The sequence below is a fragment of the Seriola dumerili genome, unplaced genomic scaffold (assembly GCF_002260705.1).
Source record: "Seriola dumerili isolate Sdu_G_001 unplaced genomic scaffold, Sdu_1.0 BDQW01000192.1, whole genome shotgun sequence".
Lineage (NCBI taxonomy): Eukaryota > Metazoa > Chordata > Actinopteri > Carangiformes > Carangidae > Seriola > Seriola dumerili.
This window is the reverse complement of record NW_019174447.1, coordinates 1111563-1129634: the sequence shown is the minus strand read 5'-3', so window position 1 is coordinate 1129634 and position 18072 is coordinate 1111563. Positions and strand designations below refer to the sequence as shown.

The 18072-nt window shown below is 42.5% G+C and overlaps 1 protein-coding gene across 1 annotated transcript in view; it reads right to left on the bottom strand.

Annotated features, from left to right (window-relative positions):
* Window positions 1-17118, bottom strand: part of fbxl16 (F-box and leucine rich repeat protein 16) — a 38893-nt gene extending 21775 nt beyond the window's left edge. Inside the window, exons 1-2 of the mRNA XM_022753712.1 lie at window positions 16811-17118; window positions 326-1040 (exon numbers count right to left, since the gene is read on the bottom strand). Coding sequence (XP_022609433.1) covers window positions 326-1033 — 708 coding nt within the window. The 5' untranslated portion in view covers window positions 1034-1040; window positions 16811-17118. The remainder of the gene's footprint in view (window positions 1-325; window positions 1041-16810) is intronic.
* Between the last annotated feature and the right edge of the window lie 954 nt (window positions 17119-18072).

Genomic DNA, 18072 nt, shown 5'->3' with positions numbered 1-18072 from the left:
GCAGAGACTCTGACATGTCTTGTTGTTATTGTTGTTCTGGGATTAGACATTACACTGAATTTATCTAGACAACATGTAAACAGATCAATAAGATATGTTGTTTAAGTAAAACAGTGGGAATAATATTAATGGCTCTTTCCACAAATAACTATGAGATGTTGTTGTCTGCTCACAGCTGCTGCTGACCACTTCCACTACTCTGGTACTGAGTCTGCAGGGAGAGCTTGAACAGCTCTGAATACAGCTAGGAATTCTCTAATCTCCGAGGCACTCTGAACTACTCAATAACCAATAACCCCAGTCCTCTGCGAACCTCCTGACTCACCTCCAGACCGGCGTCTGTGATGGTGGACCTCTTGAGGCTGACTGAGCGGACCCCCTTCTTGGACAGCGGGTAGTTGTCGATGAACTCACAAATGTCCAGGTCTGACACGCCCACTAAGCAGAAGGACTGGAAGCCACGCAGGGCGAAGGCCTGTAGACTGACAAACTCCTTCTCCCCGTTGGGCAGCAGGGTATATAGCTCCTTGGCATGCAAGATGGGGGTCACGCCCTCCCAGAACTTGGGCTGGTATAGCACCTTGCGCCACGTCTTGCACACCTGCGCCAGCACACACTTTTCACCTGTGGTGAAGTACCAGAGCAGTCGGTTGAGCAGCTTCTCATCCAGGACGAGCTGGCGCTCCAGCAGCAGGGGTTTGGGAAGAGTGAGGGGGGGTAGCTGGCGAAGGGATGGCTTCAAGCCCACCAGAGGCTTTCCGGGCTCCATGTCGGAGCCCAAGAGAGAGGCTGCCGAGTGGGGCATGCCGGAGCCGTCCAGGTGGTGGTGGTGGTGGTAGGGGAGGGAGGAAGGTGGAGGGGGCAGGATGGAGGGGACTGAGGAGGACTGGCACAGGCGGTTCTTGGCAGCGGGTGTCCCCTTTGTGATGCTGGCGCTGCCCAGACCGTTGGGCTGGCTGGGGGGCAACTTCACCATACCGTTACGAGTCACACAGGGAGACTTCAGCTCGCTGGGGGTGGACATGTTCAACATTGGGAACCTGGTGAGAGAGAAGAGCCACAGTGAGCTGTTAAACACTGAAAACCAGATGAACACGGGTCCCATTTCGTAAAGGCAAACAAACAAACAAACAAACAAACAAACAGACACACATCACAAACAGCATCCCTGAAGTGGACCATCTATCAGTCATCAACACAGAGAGCGGTCTTCACAGAACAAGAACAGAATAACCCCACCCCACCTACCCCTCCACCCACCCCTGGTGTGTTATCTATGATGTTGCCTTCATAATCAGGATTTAAGACATTTTAGCCTTTCTTGTACAAAGTCAACAACGTTTGTTTTTAAGAATAAAAAGAATTCTCTCTAAATCCAGAGTTTCTGTAAACTCAGTTAGCCGAAGTCTAACTGTTGGCACTTCCTTCTTCCAAAATAAAAGAACAAGCCTCTTAGTAGTGAGACGTCCGTCAGAAGAGAAGCGCTGCTGAGCTCCTTGCAGTCCTCTCAGTCTTTGCAGTGTTGTGTGATTAACACTGAGTCGCAGGTTCAAAAATAATCTAAATATCAACGGAATATCACACCATACTGAACACACAGTGGCTCAACAGTGGAAAACGATCTGCTCCTGTTCCCCTCTGCCTCCTCTTTCCCGCCTTCGTTTCTCCCCTCATCGCTGCAGTCCTGCTTCCTCCACTCATCCACCAGATGTCCTCAGACTCTCCTTCCCTGTTCCCATTCACCCGTCTGCCCCGCCCCTGCGCACACCTGTTCTCCTCCTCAATCCCCAAGTTTTATGTTTGTGACAGAGTCTAAAAGTTATGGAAATCTTGGTATGATTGTTTGAGCTCCAAATCCATGAATACAGATTTCTTCTCTTTCAGATCAGCCAGGAGTGACCACGAAGAACAAGCATATTGAATTTATAGTTAACATCATTATCATAACAAAAACATATATACATAAAAGTGCTTTCACTCAATCCCCTCATTGTGTAAAGCACTAAAAAAATATATTTTCTCTACTTAACAAATGTATAAAAAAGGTCAAAGCGTCCATGTCAGGAAACTACATACATATGTGTGAATGTGAATATTTTTTATTCATTTATTTACATACTTTATTCTGACCTCTTGCTCAGTTCCTTATTTTCATTAAATTATTATTTCAATGGCTTAATTTTCTCTAATTGTATATTCCCTTCATGTCATCTTATATCAACATTTAGATCCTGTTTGTTTTGATTCGTGGTTAGAAAATGAGTTTATATCCTCCATGTGTTGTGAATAAAGAAAAGCCTCTGTCAGATCTCTGTCAGATCGTCTGCCCTTGCTCCTGGTTCAGTTCCCTTGTGTTCCTCATCTCATCCAGGTGTGTCTTCCTGTCTGTCATCTCATCCACCTCCTCCCTGTTAGCCTGGTTTCTGAAGCACTTCCCTGCATCAGCCTGTGTCTCGGTCCTCATTGCTTCTGGACTGGTTTGACATGTTTCTATAGAGGCTTTGATTTTGTTTGTTTGTTTGTTTGTTTGTTTGTTTGTTTGCTTGTTTGCTTGATTCCAGCTGTGCATCCTCGCTGACTAAAACTTTTCAAAACCACCTATCAAGGTAAAGTTTTACTCTGAAACTAGGGTTAAGCCAAATGGTGACGTATGACATAATGAGACAATACAAATGGGTTTATATTGTGGTATTTCTCCCTCTAATATCTGTCTATTAGACCGTTATAGGACATGTTGCAGGTCAATGAGCAGCTCGTTGATCAGGATCAGTTCATCGGGCTTTTAGTTCACTGGTTCGGTCAAAATGAGACAACAGCCAGCTGATTGTCAGGTAGACAAAATAAACCTAACTCAAGGTCCACTTACTCACTTTATCCAGGAAGTTCAACACATCTTACTAAGTCTGCTCAGCTGTCAGAGGTCAGGGTTCCCATCTCCCCTACATACGACCACCGGTCACATGATGAGAGTTGCACCAGCATGACAACTGAACAAACTGTCCACTGGTGTAGACTGGAAAAAAGCTTGTAAGTGGCCCTTGAGTGATTATTGAGTCGAACTAATATTTTGAAGGTTAATGCATTTTCACTTGCACAGATTTTTTCCAGAAGACATTATATCATAAAACTGGGTCAATGTAAAATATCTTCCTGTTCTTTACTAGCTTGTCACCACTATTGATGCCACCACTTCAAGATTAGTTGTCTATAAACCAGTTACATTTCCAAAATGAATGTGTAATTTTAATGCTTCTAAGTATCACCGTTCATTGTGGAAATTAAATACAAAATAACCCAAAGTGCAGACATTTATATGTGTCTGACGGTGTTGATGACCCTGTAATTTATAGAAAAATGTTAAAATATGGTTAAATAGCCAAAACCTCATTTAATTAAGATGTGTACAAAGGTTTTGAAAATGATCAAGATAATTTATTTGTAAATCTAAACCTGTTTTGTCCCTGATCTCCACTGTTTCAGATGATCTGTTATGGCTCATTTCATCATGATAATAAACAGGAGATATTCGTTATCTGGCTGACCCCGCCTGCAGTCAGCTGAGTTGACATGTTACCATACTCAGCAGCTGTCTGAATAGGCTGCAGCTCTTTGTGGTGTGTGTTGAACAGAGCTGGACGTTGAGTGAAAACACATCACAGTGTAAATGAAAGCAGCGGCCTCATCCAGCCTGCTCTGTGTGATCTCACTGTATCAGCAGCAGGAGGACGGCTCACAGTTATGTAACCTGCTGACTATAGGGCTTCACACACCACAGCATCTCTTTGTCCCGCTCCACTGACACCACCAGCTGTGCCATTCACACCTGCTACGGCCAGTTACACGTGCAGCTACTTATACGTATATATACTGTCTATGAGTTATCAGGAACACGCTTCAGTACGACCACATCTGGCAGCATTTTACGTTTCATCGTTGTCATGTATTTGTTGTCGGTCCCTAAGCAGATGGAGACTGGCTCTGCCTCCGCTGTAGCATCACGGAGATTCATCCATTACATAATACAGTGTTGTCAACCAGAGCGGCTACAGCAAGCACTCAGAGCAATGTTGACTGACCTGTCAGAGAACACAAGGAGAGTATGTAACTCAGATGTCACAGGTTGGGCTAAAATAAGATTTTACTGTAACGTAATGATGCACGACTATAGTAAAACCTGTATTTAAAACCTGTTCTGAGCATGTGATGATGCTGAAGCAACAATAACAGGACGCCAAAATAAAACCCTCATCACAAACCCGGACTGACTGAAAGCTACAACCTACTTTAATTTAACTTCATATGTAAATAATATAATAATGATTACAAAAATGTATAAGACATAGAAGTTAAGATCTGCATGCACAAAAAAAAACAGGTGATCATGTGCAGTATGTCAAATTACACCTGCTAATCTGTAGTGGTCTGATTATAAACCGCACTGTTCACATCCAGAGAGAGAAGTGACTGCAGTTTCACTTTCATGGTTAATGCCTCTATTATACTCTATACTGAAATTCCATTGTACTAAATCCTACCCTGACACCCCCCCCAACCCCCACCCCACACCCTCATACAGTCTGCTAACCCAAGCTGTTTAGTTTTAGAGAATACAACATATTTTTCTACTGATCCAGTTTCCAGTTTCAGATCATGAATGCAAACAACATAATGTGGTTACAACACATTCAGGCCTCTGTCTTCAGACTAGATTCAAAGACATGCACAACACTGTACAACTTATGTCATGGCCTTTCTTTGTTAGTGCACATATAATACTGTCCTTTACTCTGTGTCATAATGTATCATACATATCTGCCGATTTTTTAAATTTGTCACATTCACACACACGTATCATACTGTATATTCACTGATGGGAACTCCCTTGTTAAAGCTGTATTTCAGTGATGAAACGCTCGCAGTCCGTCCCCTCTGTACAGCAGAGTCTCCCCTGCTGAATCACATCAGTTGACAGCTCTCACTGGACGACAGTGTTGAAGAGAGGAGTACTATCAACTGTGTTTACTGCAGAGAGCCCGGGGCTAAAGATGACCACAGCGACACGCTGCCTCCAACACAGTCCTACTACAAATAGGGAGGTTTCACTGCAGAAGACCAACACATGTAAAATAGAGCAGCATGAGTCACTCAGTCCACCTGAGCTCCAGATCTACAGAACTGCTGGGGAGACTCAGTTCATAATCTACAGGACCAACAACCAACACTATCTGAGTCCCCAAAGTGCATGTCACTAAACAGCCATTATCTTAGTGGACATAGATGTTTGGGTTTTTCACTTTTGATTAAAGCAGCTTACAAAATGTTTTTATGCAAACATGTTGGGGGTTTAACATCTTTCTCAAGTTTCACTTCAAGATCTGGATCCAGAGATTGAACCACCAACAAACACCAAAGGTTTTGTAAACAAGATTTTAAACACGAATACAGCAGCAAATAACTATTGTCTATGTAAAGATATAGTGGAGTAATGGCGCCCTGAGCAGAGAAGTGTCTGAGTTTCTCCAGTCTTTGTTTTGGTAACCGCTCTGGTAGCGTGTGCATGTTAGTGCATGTGAGTTCCTCCTGTTAAACCACTGGTCCTCCCCACCTTTATAAACACTAGGCTGGTGGACCGTCAAAACATCCATAAAGTTTTTAAAGTCTTTACCGGCTCCATCAGTGTCATTCCTGCAGCCGGTCCAAGTGGATCAGTCCAAGGCTGAATTTCTTTCCTAGTCTGACCATGGAGCCAATACTGGTCTGGGATTACTGAGAGGAAAACCCTAGAAGCAGCTAAAGGGTATAGCTGGACGCAGAACTGTTTTTTCTTCTCCTCCATGTGTCAGTAACTTGATGGGTCATAATGTTACATGTCTGTTTTATTAGTGACGGCTACAGTAGGCATAATAACTTTATAATAATAGCTAACTTACTGTTACCAATATTATAAATGTGTTCAAAATATGTTGTTATTGCTAGCTGGCTAACTGTCCACCTTAACCAACTGTTAGATTGGTGGTTAATTTGCTGATGAATATGCACCATGTAAGAATAAAATCAATTGTAATATTACAGGTATTAAACACAGATTCTGACACAGTGACCCCAGCAGCAGGTAACACTGCAAGAGCCACCTCATCCTTTCATTTCACACAGAGCTTTAATGCTGAATATTACCAAGCAAATTACCACAAAGTAACTACCACACAGTTAACCTGGGACCTTCAGGGCCCCCGGTTGTTTTGGGGCCACTGCCAGGCCACTTTGCCTGGTTCATAATGTACAGAACAGATCTACTGGGTGGAGCCTGAGTGAGGTCAAGTCTGACCTTCTGACACTGAACTGACATCAGAGTCCTGACCATTACAGAAGAATCACTTGATGAAGCTGGAGCTCCGGCTACATCCACACTACTACGTTTTGTTTTAAAATGAAAACGAGTTCCGTCCAGACAAGCATTTCAGCTCCGCATCAGAAACAATCACCATTTGTACTAAGACACCTGAAAACACATACATGATCATTTACGTACACTGAGCATGCGCAAGCCGGTGTAAACAGGAGGTAGATTGTCTCCTCTGCAGGTGATTAGTCGCACAAAATACAATGAACAAGGAACGGCAAAGACAGCTGTAGCATTTAAATACAGAATTTAACTGAACAACAGCTGCTAGCAAAGACAAACAAAGACAACAAAGTCAGTAACACTGTAATTCATGTTGAAGTCACCAGTCGAGGCTGATAAGAGAGAGAGACTATGGGTGTCTATGTCATTGTTTCCAAAGTTTCTGTTCATCCAGACTACAACACAACCCCAGAGTTTTCAAACTAAAACAGGGTCAGCAGCGTGTCTGAAACTCGATAACTTCGGAGTAGTGTGGACGGCAGGAGTAAGCGTAGGGAAAAATATGTGTTGTAAAATGAAAAATGTGTGTAAAACTGGAATATGTGAGGTAATGAATGCTATGAGCTAAACCTTAGCTCCGCCCCCTGAGTCAAACCACATTCAGTATCTGTCATCACATAGAGGAACAAACAGGACCGATGTTAACACAGTAAAGAGCTGCTGCTCCGTCACCTGCACATGCTCAGAAGGAATTACCCATCACCACTGCAGAGTTCATATGAAACAATGCTTTTTAAGGCCTGAGTGCTGTTAACTCACCAACACACACACACACACACACACACACACACACTGCAGCTAGACAGAAATCAGGGAGAGAGATTTCAGTTTCATAGTGAACAGCATGAAGCGATGATGAAGAGGAGGCATTTTCAAACCAACACAGACTCTGTTCTCTGTTACTTTCTGTTGATATTGATCAGATGATTTGAAGCTCAGTGTAATCATTTCTTCATCTGATGATGATCAGCTGTTTTGAGTCACTGTAAATTGTCAGACTCTAAAGTCTGAAGACAAAACTGTCTTAACCATTTATTACAACTGTATCTGCAGACTGTGTGATCACTGGTCCACTTTATAAGTGTGCTGCTCTGCCATGCTCTTACTGTCTCACCATACACCAGTACCCTGTTAAACTCCCACTACAGGAATCTTCTCAAACAGCAGATCATGACAGATGCTGCTGTTGTTGTTAATACAACCATACCATAGAGCATGACCAACATTGGATTTTTGGGATACCGATATTAGCGAGTAAAAAAAATGCAGATATCGATATATCGGCCAATATATATGTATAAACACTTGTTAAAAAAGATATGTAATTAAAGCAGGATATTTTACAGTTTAACAATTAACGTTATTGTCCAAAATGACATCAGTACACTGAAACGGTAAACTTCACTGGGAATTAAATAAAATAACCATAAAAGTAAATAACAACAAATAAAAAAATTAAAAACATAAGAACAAATATGTATATATATATTTAACTTGAATGAAAACAAAGGATCAAATATACATAAAATGCTGCCTATATAACTTGACTTGACCTGAGCATTTCCACTGCATTATTACTTCTTAATAAAAGTATTCATATCAGTGCATATCAGAGAATATATGTGCCGATACTGATATATCAGTTATAGGTCAATATCAGCCAACCGATAAATGTCGGGCTCTAATACAAAGAATAAGTTCACCTGTTTACCTGAACGTTACTGAGTAAAATGTTTGACCAACGGGTACAAACAGTGATGGTGAGAGTCCTGCTCTAATATGAGACCAGTACAGACACTGATAACTCCACAGAGACCATCAGAAACATCCCAGCAGAAACCCCTTCAAGTTCCTGAGAGTCAACCTGCAATCCACTGAACACCTTCAGAGCTCTGCTGGTTCACTCAGTGTCTCTGCCACTTAAAAGGATAATGTTTTAGAGCATGTGAGCAAGACAATGTCTGTGGGTCTGATGTCTACGTAGGGTTTTAAACACAGAAATCCCGAATAAAAACCTGGTCAAGAGCTCAGGACCTCAGACTGGGCTGAAGGTTCACCTTCCATCAGGACAATGACCCTAACAAAGGAATGGCTATCCACCATATACTATAAGACTATAACTTTTAACAGTCTGACGCCCTTTTTAGTCTCACACTATAAGATTCTGTAAAGACTTTTTACAAGACTAAATTCTTTTGAGAGTATTTCCAATCATGAACCTACTTTCAAATGTCAAGATGAAATAAAAACTGACTTAAAACAGCTCAGACTATCAAGATGATGGGAATGCGCCACAACTCAACAACGCTCATCATTTTATTCTGACATTGGAAATTAGTGTGTGACAGTGAGATCACTTGAAAAGTCGTTTGGTGTGAGGCCGGCATTAGGGACAACTCTGTGAATATCCTTAAGTGGCTTAGTCAGAATCCTGACTTGAACCTAATCCAACATCTGGAGGGACTTGAAAACGTCTGTCCACTGATGTCTCCATCCACCCTGACAGAGTCTGAGAGGATCTGCAGAGAAGATGTAAGGTTGTGACCTGACCATCTGGAGCAGTTTAAAGTTCAGCGTCTGGACCCAAGGAAGCTGGGAATCTGCTCTGTCTGCAGGCTTCAGCTCACCTATGCTCACCTATAATGAAGCCCCTCACTTAACTTCTAATTTGATTTCACTTCATATGTTACTTATTGATCTGCTTCATCATCAACATTCAAACCAGCAGTGTTGTTATTTGTGCTAGTGAACCAGAACCTTTCCATAAACACCTTTCAACTGTAAAAGATATGAATCAACTCAAATCTCAAATCAGCCCCCCCCCCCCCAATTCAAGATGAGGCAGGAAAGTCTGGTTTCTTCCTTTCCCTGATATTAAGCATGAATACACAGAGTCCTTCTCACCTCAGCCATGTTAACCAGGCTAACTGATTTATTAGCTGAGTCCCAATTCAGGGGTCTCATCCTACAGAGGCTGCGTTTGAAGATTGCATCACTGCGGCAAGACTGTCCCATTTCAAAGGCTCCTTCAAATGCGTCCTTCTTTCCTGGACCATGCAAGATCCACTTTTGCCCAACCTATCCCAAGATTCATTGCACGCTGGTAATGAAAATAATATGGCAGCAACACTGACAGAGAGCCTGAGGATTACAATGTTAAATGTAAGTATTGGGTTTCAGCTCAGTTCAACTGTTAAAACCACGGGCCTTAAAACCTCAAGTTTTTGTGAAAAAAAAGTTCTGTGTTCTCAAGGTTGCTAGGCAACAGTAAGGGCGGGAACAGCTGATGAGACAAAGCAAAAGTCCTCAGTAGAGGATCTACGATGGCTAAGAAGGGCCAAACCTTTGTAGACCATGCCCCCTGAAGGATGTGGCCCCTGAAACGGGTGTTTCAATCAATATGATCTGAGTGAGGAATTGGTTTTTACCAATGAAACTTAACATTTATCACGTGTATTTTTTTTACCTCTGGCACCAGAATCAATCATCAGTTCAGTACTGAGGCCTTCAACCAAGACTCACTGAAAACACAACACTGAAGCTTTATGAATCCTGGACCAGTACCTTGTGTCAGCTTGTTGACAGAAAGACTAAGAGATGAAAGCAGATCTCTGCTGCCACTCATTCCTTATTTATTTTGCTAGCAGATACCGTCCACCAGTGTAGTAGCACTCCAGTCCAGGACTCGGGCGCAAGTCCAGCACAAATTTGTGCGACAGCTCTTTGTGTCAGAGCAGAGCACTGGAGCCCATTTTGGAACTTGACTCAGACTCAACCGTGATGACTTGGACAGGGACTCAGACTCATGGGGACTGGACTTGGACTCTCTTTTGGTGACTTGGACTTGGACTGAATTATACAGTGACAATCGGGGGGGTCAACTTTTTCTCCAGGGTGAAAGAGAACCCAGTACAGCGCAGACACGTGCTTCAGTGAACCGAGATGTTACAGTCCTTACAGTATCTTGCTTGTTTATCTAAAGCTCTCAAATAACTGTAGTGGAGTAGAAAGTACAATATTTCCTCTCACATGGCATATGGCTGACCAATGGTGGAAATATGATCACTCAGTCAGTCAGTGACATTTGCCATTGTGCCATTTGCCAACCTGCTTTTGTGGTTCAGCCAAAAAGGTCAAAGACGAACCAAAACACCACAGCCACACAAAATACTATTAAAATGACATAATAACCGAGCTAATAAACTAAAGCAGTAGCTCAGATAGACATGAATATGGTAAATATATTGTAATATTTACAATTACAGGCAGGTAGAATATATAAATGTTTCAACCCCCCTTAACTGTTGTTTGTTACTTCTTTTTGGGGGGGTCTAAGTCTTAATCAGGGGGGTCAGACCCCAATCCCCCCCCCCCCATAATTCAAACCCTGCTCAGACTCAATCTTGTTCACTTGAGGACACTGGGGACTCGAGACTTGGCACAGACTTGGGGTTTAGTGACTCGACTAAAACACTGCCATTAGTTTTTGTGACACCACAGTCCACACATGCACAATTCCAGCTCTGAGGAAAACATATGATCACTTCCTGTTTCTCACACATGAACATTATTAAATATAAAACAGTCACCAGACAAATGGCAGTTCAGCCACATCATGTTCAGTATTTTACTCAGCAGAGTCTCAGTGTTTACACCGCTAGATACATATTGTAGTTTCATGCAGTGGGGGTGGGGTGGTGTTTTCAACTTTAAAGATACTTTAACTGTAATTCACTGCACCAGTCATGATGAGCACTAGTTAACCTACAGTTCTTCTTAACTGAACAACATCAACAAACAGAGATTTTTCGATAGATACTGTATATGGTGAAAATGTGTATCTAACCATCATATAGATTTATATGTGGTAAATAAATATATGTTAATATTAACAGTAAAAGTAAACAATCAAAGAAACTGTGAGTTATAAAACATACGTGGTTAATTTTACATTAACCACGTATTGTATTACATACAATATTTTTCATCTAAATTAGAACAAAATTCCTGGTTTTATTGAAAATGAATTCCTGTAAATAAAACATAGTTGATGAGGAGCAAAAACAGACCACGACTCAGTGATACAGGATCTACAGATATTATTATTTAACATTTTCAAATGTCTATGTTTTATGTTTTCAAGATGATAAAACCTTTTAGAAATGATTTGGATGTACCCCATTAGAAACTCACTTCATATTTTCTTGTTTTTATTTGGATATTATTGTTGTTTTTACTATAGTATTTTTGCTTGTATTAGTTTGCTATCACCTTTAGGTAGTCATATTATCTTCTATTGTTAATTCTTGTGTTCTTTAATATTGTTCAATAATAACATTAATTAGGCAGAAGCTTCAAATAAGCCCATTTGGGTTTTCTGCCTCTCCCTGCACTGTATATTATTTATACTTGATATTCTCTGTGTATTTTGTTTAATTGTGCAAATAAAGAAATGAAAATATAATTAAATTTTAAAAAACACCTAATCCTCTAAATATGGGGTATAAAATTCTATAATCTTAAACATTTATCTTAAAGGTGCTTTTAAGCCTCCTCCTCTCTAAACTCAGCACTTCTTTATTATGGTGGTAAGAAATCATTATACTCCTAACAGATTGTATCAATAACAATAAGTGAAAGTAAATAGGATATGCTAATCTTCACACACCTTCACCTTTTGCCTCTAACACACTGAAGGTTTATTGAGCTGTGTTCTAACACGCAGGATCCTGCTGCACTGTTTCACAGCTGGTCGCTATGGTTTTTAGCATCCACATTTATAAAGCAGTTTAGATCTAGTAGTTTTAACAGTACAGACATAAAGTTGCAGCTTGTTTCATGAAGTCCTGAATGACCACATAGGCTGTTTGTCCCTAAATCATGATAGGACCTGTAAGAGTGTCTCGTGAAATAGTACCCGTCATGGAACAATGCCGGTTTGGTGAGGTTTAGGAAAAGATTATAGTTTGGGTTAAAATTAATTCTTTGTTAAGGTTTGAGACCTTCGTCGTCATGGTTATAACTATGTGGTTAAGGTTGTGGAACGGTCAAGAATAAAACCAACACTGGTCTCCTGTGTGAAAGTCTTGATTTTTGTTGACCCAGCCTCTTCCTAACTTGAACTTTATCTCTCTTTATACTACATCACCTGACTTCCTCCTTTGCTCCCATCATGAAGATTATGACCACTAGAGGTCGCCTGAAAAAACACCTAGCAATGGGTGGTAATAAGCTGCTGCACAGATGAACTATGGACCGTCTGCTTTATCCATGTGCAATAAGGGATCTTTGAAGACCCTCTGATGAAAACCAAGTATTTAACCTTGTTAACATCCATATGATGTTTTTATATAATACAGACATATGATGAGTGAAATAATCATCAGCACCATGACTGAGTGTTTCCACCTTGACCTGCAGTGAACCAATGACAGTCTCATAAACACAGATTCAGACAGCCAGGGTTGCATACATCACAAACCTAAGGAACCAATCCTGTCAACTTGTGGGGACGGGGGGCGGGGCTAAATCAACCTGAAACCTTGTCAGTACAGAGAGAGAGAGTTAGCATTAGCACAACAACTAACACTGTGTCAGCCACTGCCAGTTACAAGCTAACAAACAACATAAACAGATAAAAGATGCTAACTACACTAACCGTTCTGATCCGTCTGCTAGTCTCTGGTTCTGGTCTCAGACTCCTCATCTGAGTCTGGGTCTGACTGAGGCTCAAACATGTGGCTGAGTCTCTCTGATGTTTCCTCCTCTAACCATCTTGATACTCTCTGCTCTTTCACCTGTCCACCTGGAGACAGCAGGTGGTGGGCGGGGCTCAAGGCCTGATCCACATTTCTCAATCAGGAAGTAAGAGGAGATGAGCTTCAGACCGGATTTAATGTGTGAAAACCAAGTTAAAAATATGAATCATAGCAGAGGATTTTTAGAGAGTTTAAAACATGCCTGGAGGATCTTTAAATACGCTCCAAAGACTTTGCTATTGGCTCTTTCAAAAGTGTTAATGGGTCACATTTCAGTCACTGCTGTTGTCTGACAACCAAAACAGAAAAACATGTCAGTTAGAACAGCTTTATTGTGAATTCAGCTAAATGCAGATATGACACAATGACATTGTGAATATGCTAATTAGCATATTACATCATCTACCAACATTTAGCGACTTTTGCAGCAACTTTAGCTAATTTTCACTATAAATAGTTGTAAACAGTGGCTCCACGACAGTTTTCAACTACATCCTCGATTTCATACGTTGACCACACACAGTCCGGTCACATACTGGGTTCTGACCTGGTCTTATTCTCTGGAACCTTTAAAGCAAAGCCTAATGAAGCTTAGTGGAAGTTCAGTCAGGAAGATTATCTCCTCACTCTGTAAGTCAAAAGAACCGTTTCCAGCTCTCTCTAAGCTCCACCAGCTCATTCTCGTCTTCATCCAATCACAACCTGACACACTGGCCTTCAGCCAATCACTTGTAAGCTGTCAAACTTTAAAAGTGTCTCTCTCTCTGCTGTCATTCAGCACCCACCTCCACCCCTTCACCACCTCATCTCGGTTGCCTGACCATCTCCAATCAAACCATCCAATCAGAAGTTTCCTTTTCATGAAGACATTCCCATACCTCCATTGCTCATTACCACTACCGCTGGTGTCTGGGCTCCGAGTGAAGTCTCATCTAATTGGAAGGACCTTAAACATATGGACTGCTTTCCATGGTGATCCACATCCTGCCAGGGTCTAAGTGCCAAATTCTATTCCCTCTGTTCACAATAAGTTCCATTTTACTTCAAATTTCTCGTATTCTTTTGTTCATTTATTAGTCTCTCCTGGTTGAAATAATTTTGTGGTCAACAGAATACAACAATTTTAAATCAAATGCCATCAACCATTAATCCTCAACTGCGGAGTTCGTCCATGTGTCGGATTCAAGACTCATAAATCTCCAGGTGTCTGACAGCAAACAGTGCTGAGGTGGGTTTAAAACCAAACCTGAGTAAAATATGAATCATGGACGCCTGCGATGCTTCTGGTCATCTGGAGCTAGGTCCAAAAACACGAGACGCAAATTGACGATTGTTCACATTTAAAAACAAGACGATCCAGCATCCTCCCCCTGAAACCTCATACTCTAAATCAGTTTGAGAGCACACAAGCTCCAGCTCAATCATGTGGGCCATGAGGAAAATGAACTTGATCCCCAACTGACATCTCCAAACATTTTCATCACTATTGCATAAATATGTTTCTTGTAAAAATTATTTTCTCGTATGTGTTATATCACAATAAGCTAGAGAAGATTAGATTTTCTCTGACGGGTTCACAGAGGTACTTTGGGTAAATATGGACACCTTTACTGAACTATGTAAAGACTGCTTGGTACACATGCGTTTTTCACTGCACATATATTTATTACTTTATTTTTTGTCTGTCTGTTTATATTTATTAATTTATTTTAGGGCCCCATGCACTAATTGTAGGATTCCTGTTGTTGTTGTAGCATGGGGGATTGAACAGGGTTGTGTGTCTTATCTCACCATAACTTGATGTTCACGTGCGGCCTCGTAGCTCAAGGACATCACCTGCCTTTAACTGGGACCCAGTATTTGGTGGTGAACCAGGGCTCAGGTCCTGTAAACACAACAGACTTACCTGCTGTCAAATTCGCCTTATGCCTAATGGTGTTGAAACTCCATGCACATCATCTTTACATAACTTTTTTCTTCTGACCATGCCCTCTGTGCAATATGTGACAGGGATGTTATATATTGTAACTTACTACATTTTTGTTTGTTGTTGAACTCTGGACTTCCCCACTACATATTAAGTATTTGATGGTCTCTTTGTGCCATCGTCTTCTCCTGTTTATCTCTGCTAGGGAGGGAGGGAGGGAGGGAGTTCATGCTTGGGTATAATTGGTTTTGCTATGTTGGGAAAATTTCTACATCACAAGACGAGAACTGTTTACATTAATATAACATAAACTTAACGTAGGGCACGGTTTGTTAGAGCTTGAAAAAAGTCCCTCTGTCACCTTCTCCCTGTCAAGATATCTGATAACTGGACAGCACCTGGTCCAGCTTACACCTGCTCTATGCACAGTAGCAACATGCAGCACTGCCTTCCCCACACTGAGGTACAGTCCATCCTCTGCTGTAGTGCTCAGCAACATCACCTCTCTGATGCTCTGGGATCCTTTTCACACTTTTCTCATTTAGTCTCACTGAAATCACCACAGCTCTTCACACACACTGAGGCGATGGCTTCCGTGGTATTGGAAATGTTTTGTTTAAAGGAGGTGAACTACTTTCTCAATATCGGCATCAACCGTTTCCTCTGGATCTCTGGAGTCACTGCAGGGAACCGTCTTCGGCTCTTAGTTGATGCAACAGGCAACAGTGTCTTTGGTTTTTAGGTGAGTTGACAGTTGGTTAGCTATGCTAAGCTAAATGCATGTGTCAGCCTCATGGAGAAAGTTTGCTTTGCAAAGTCTGTTTGCTCACATGGTTATTATTTATCTCCAAACACTAACAGTGCCAATAACACTTGGTCTAATGACCACTTTCCATCTCCTACTTACACAGCCTATAGATATCGGTTGCCATCTTGGATCTACCTCCCTCATGAAGAAGCTTTGTCAAGTGTGTTGATGTCATAGTGATGTCGTCAGGGTTATCTCAGTTTCCAGACTAGTTGCATTATGGGAAGTGTAGCTACCCCCCACCCAAAAAAAAAAAACCCCATGCTTTGCAACCAAACACTGATCATATCCACAGCTTTTCTGTTCTGCAGGGAATCTAAAAGTTTCAAACACACTGATGATTTTTCAGCCTCAGCGCCGCTTAATAAAAATGGGTCTGAGTCCATACAGTCATTAACGTTAGAGGCTACAGAGACTGAGAACAGCTGACAGAGCATCAGGGTGGAACCAGGACAGAACACAACCTCTGAGAAGAACCGTGTGAAGGAGAGAACCACTTTTCTGCTGCTGCTGCTGCTGCTGCTGCACAGATGAGAAGGGAAGAGGTTGCGTCACTGACAGACGCTGGCGTCATTGTGTTTGTTAATAATACGCAGCTCGATGCGGCTGATCAGCGCCGTCTCCCACAGGCCGCACCGCGCACACAAAGAGCCGGAACACCCAGCGCCGTGCACCCACATCATCTCCCCGCTCCCTCCGCAGTCTCCTCCGCCTCGTCTGAGCGGAGGAGCCGCAGTGTGGATGCTGCTGCCATAACCCAACACCCCGTCATCCATCACAAGCACAGACACACGCTACACGAACACACACACACACACACACAAACACACACACGTACACACGCACACACACACACACACTGCACCCATGGACACAGCCTCCGCGCCCGGCCTGTTTTTCGCAGCATCTCTTACCTCTCAGATGAAAATTCACTCGGACATTAATCCATGATCAGCGCGCTGCTGCCGCTGCTGCCTCTCGATCACGTTTCTCCCAATGTTGCGGCGCAGAGAGGGCGAAATAAATAATTATTAGGAGGCTGCCCTGCCCGTTATGTCCTATCGGGAGGCGAGAGATGCGCCTGCCGAGCCCATACATACACGAAGAGCGGCCGAGTCCAGAACCAGAATCAGTCCAGCTCAGGGGGAGAACCGGTACACGACCTGCTCCGAAAAAGCCCTGCAAAGCCGAGCTGAACAGCCTCTCTGTTGTGTTTTCTGCCGCCTCGTCCTCTTCCACAACAGAGTGGCCCTCTCTGTCTCGTAATTTCTCCTCCAAACACACACACACACACACACTCACACACACGCAGCGCGGAGCAGCTCCTCTCATTTAAAGAGATAGGATGAGGCAGCTGGAGCAGCTGAGCTCAGAGCTCTGTCTGCTTCTTATGTAACCTGAGCAGCTCCGCTCTGCAGCCCGGCACAGGTAACTGCTTCACCTGTGTGACTGCAGCTAGCCCAACGGGAATATGTCTGTCACTGGATGCTACACAGGGGATGGGTATGGAGGAGGAATAATGGGGGTGGGGGGTGGAGGGGGGGGGGGGGGGGGGGGGGGGTCACATTGCCCCATGTATGTGAAATATGGACATTTTACTTGTAACTGACTGGACATGTCAGCTGATCCAAACAAAAACAGGCTGCAAGTTCACTGAACTCCTGCCTCATGTTGGTGTCAACCAGCAGGAGATGACCTGAGTGTATCCCCCCCCACACACCACACACACACACACACACATCTCTGACACACTGTAAATACAGTGTGTTTTGATCAGGGAGTGGAGACTCTGAAACATGTCCAGTGTGGAGGTTTGGTCTCGTTGGTGGGGACACAACAACCCCTGCAAAACAAAGAAGACTTTGTAATACTGTCAACTAGGGCTGCACAATCAATGTACAGTAAATATAATTGAAATCACAATACGGCCAAGTGCAATATCCAAATAACAGGAGCTGCATTTATTTGATAAAGGTCAGATGTGTCACATTGTTGAGCACTGTTAGCACCATAAGTGTTGTGGTGCTACGGAGACACCCTGGCCTACAAATCATATTCTCCAGATGTAAAGGAACATGTTTGTTTGGTACAAAACTGACAAAAATCACATCATCATTATTATATTTTTTAAGTGAAAATGAAATGAAAAAAACAACCGCAATCTGCCAAAAATAAT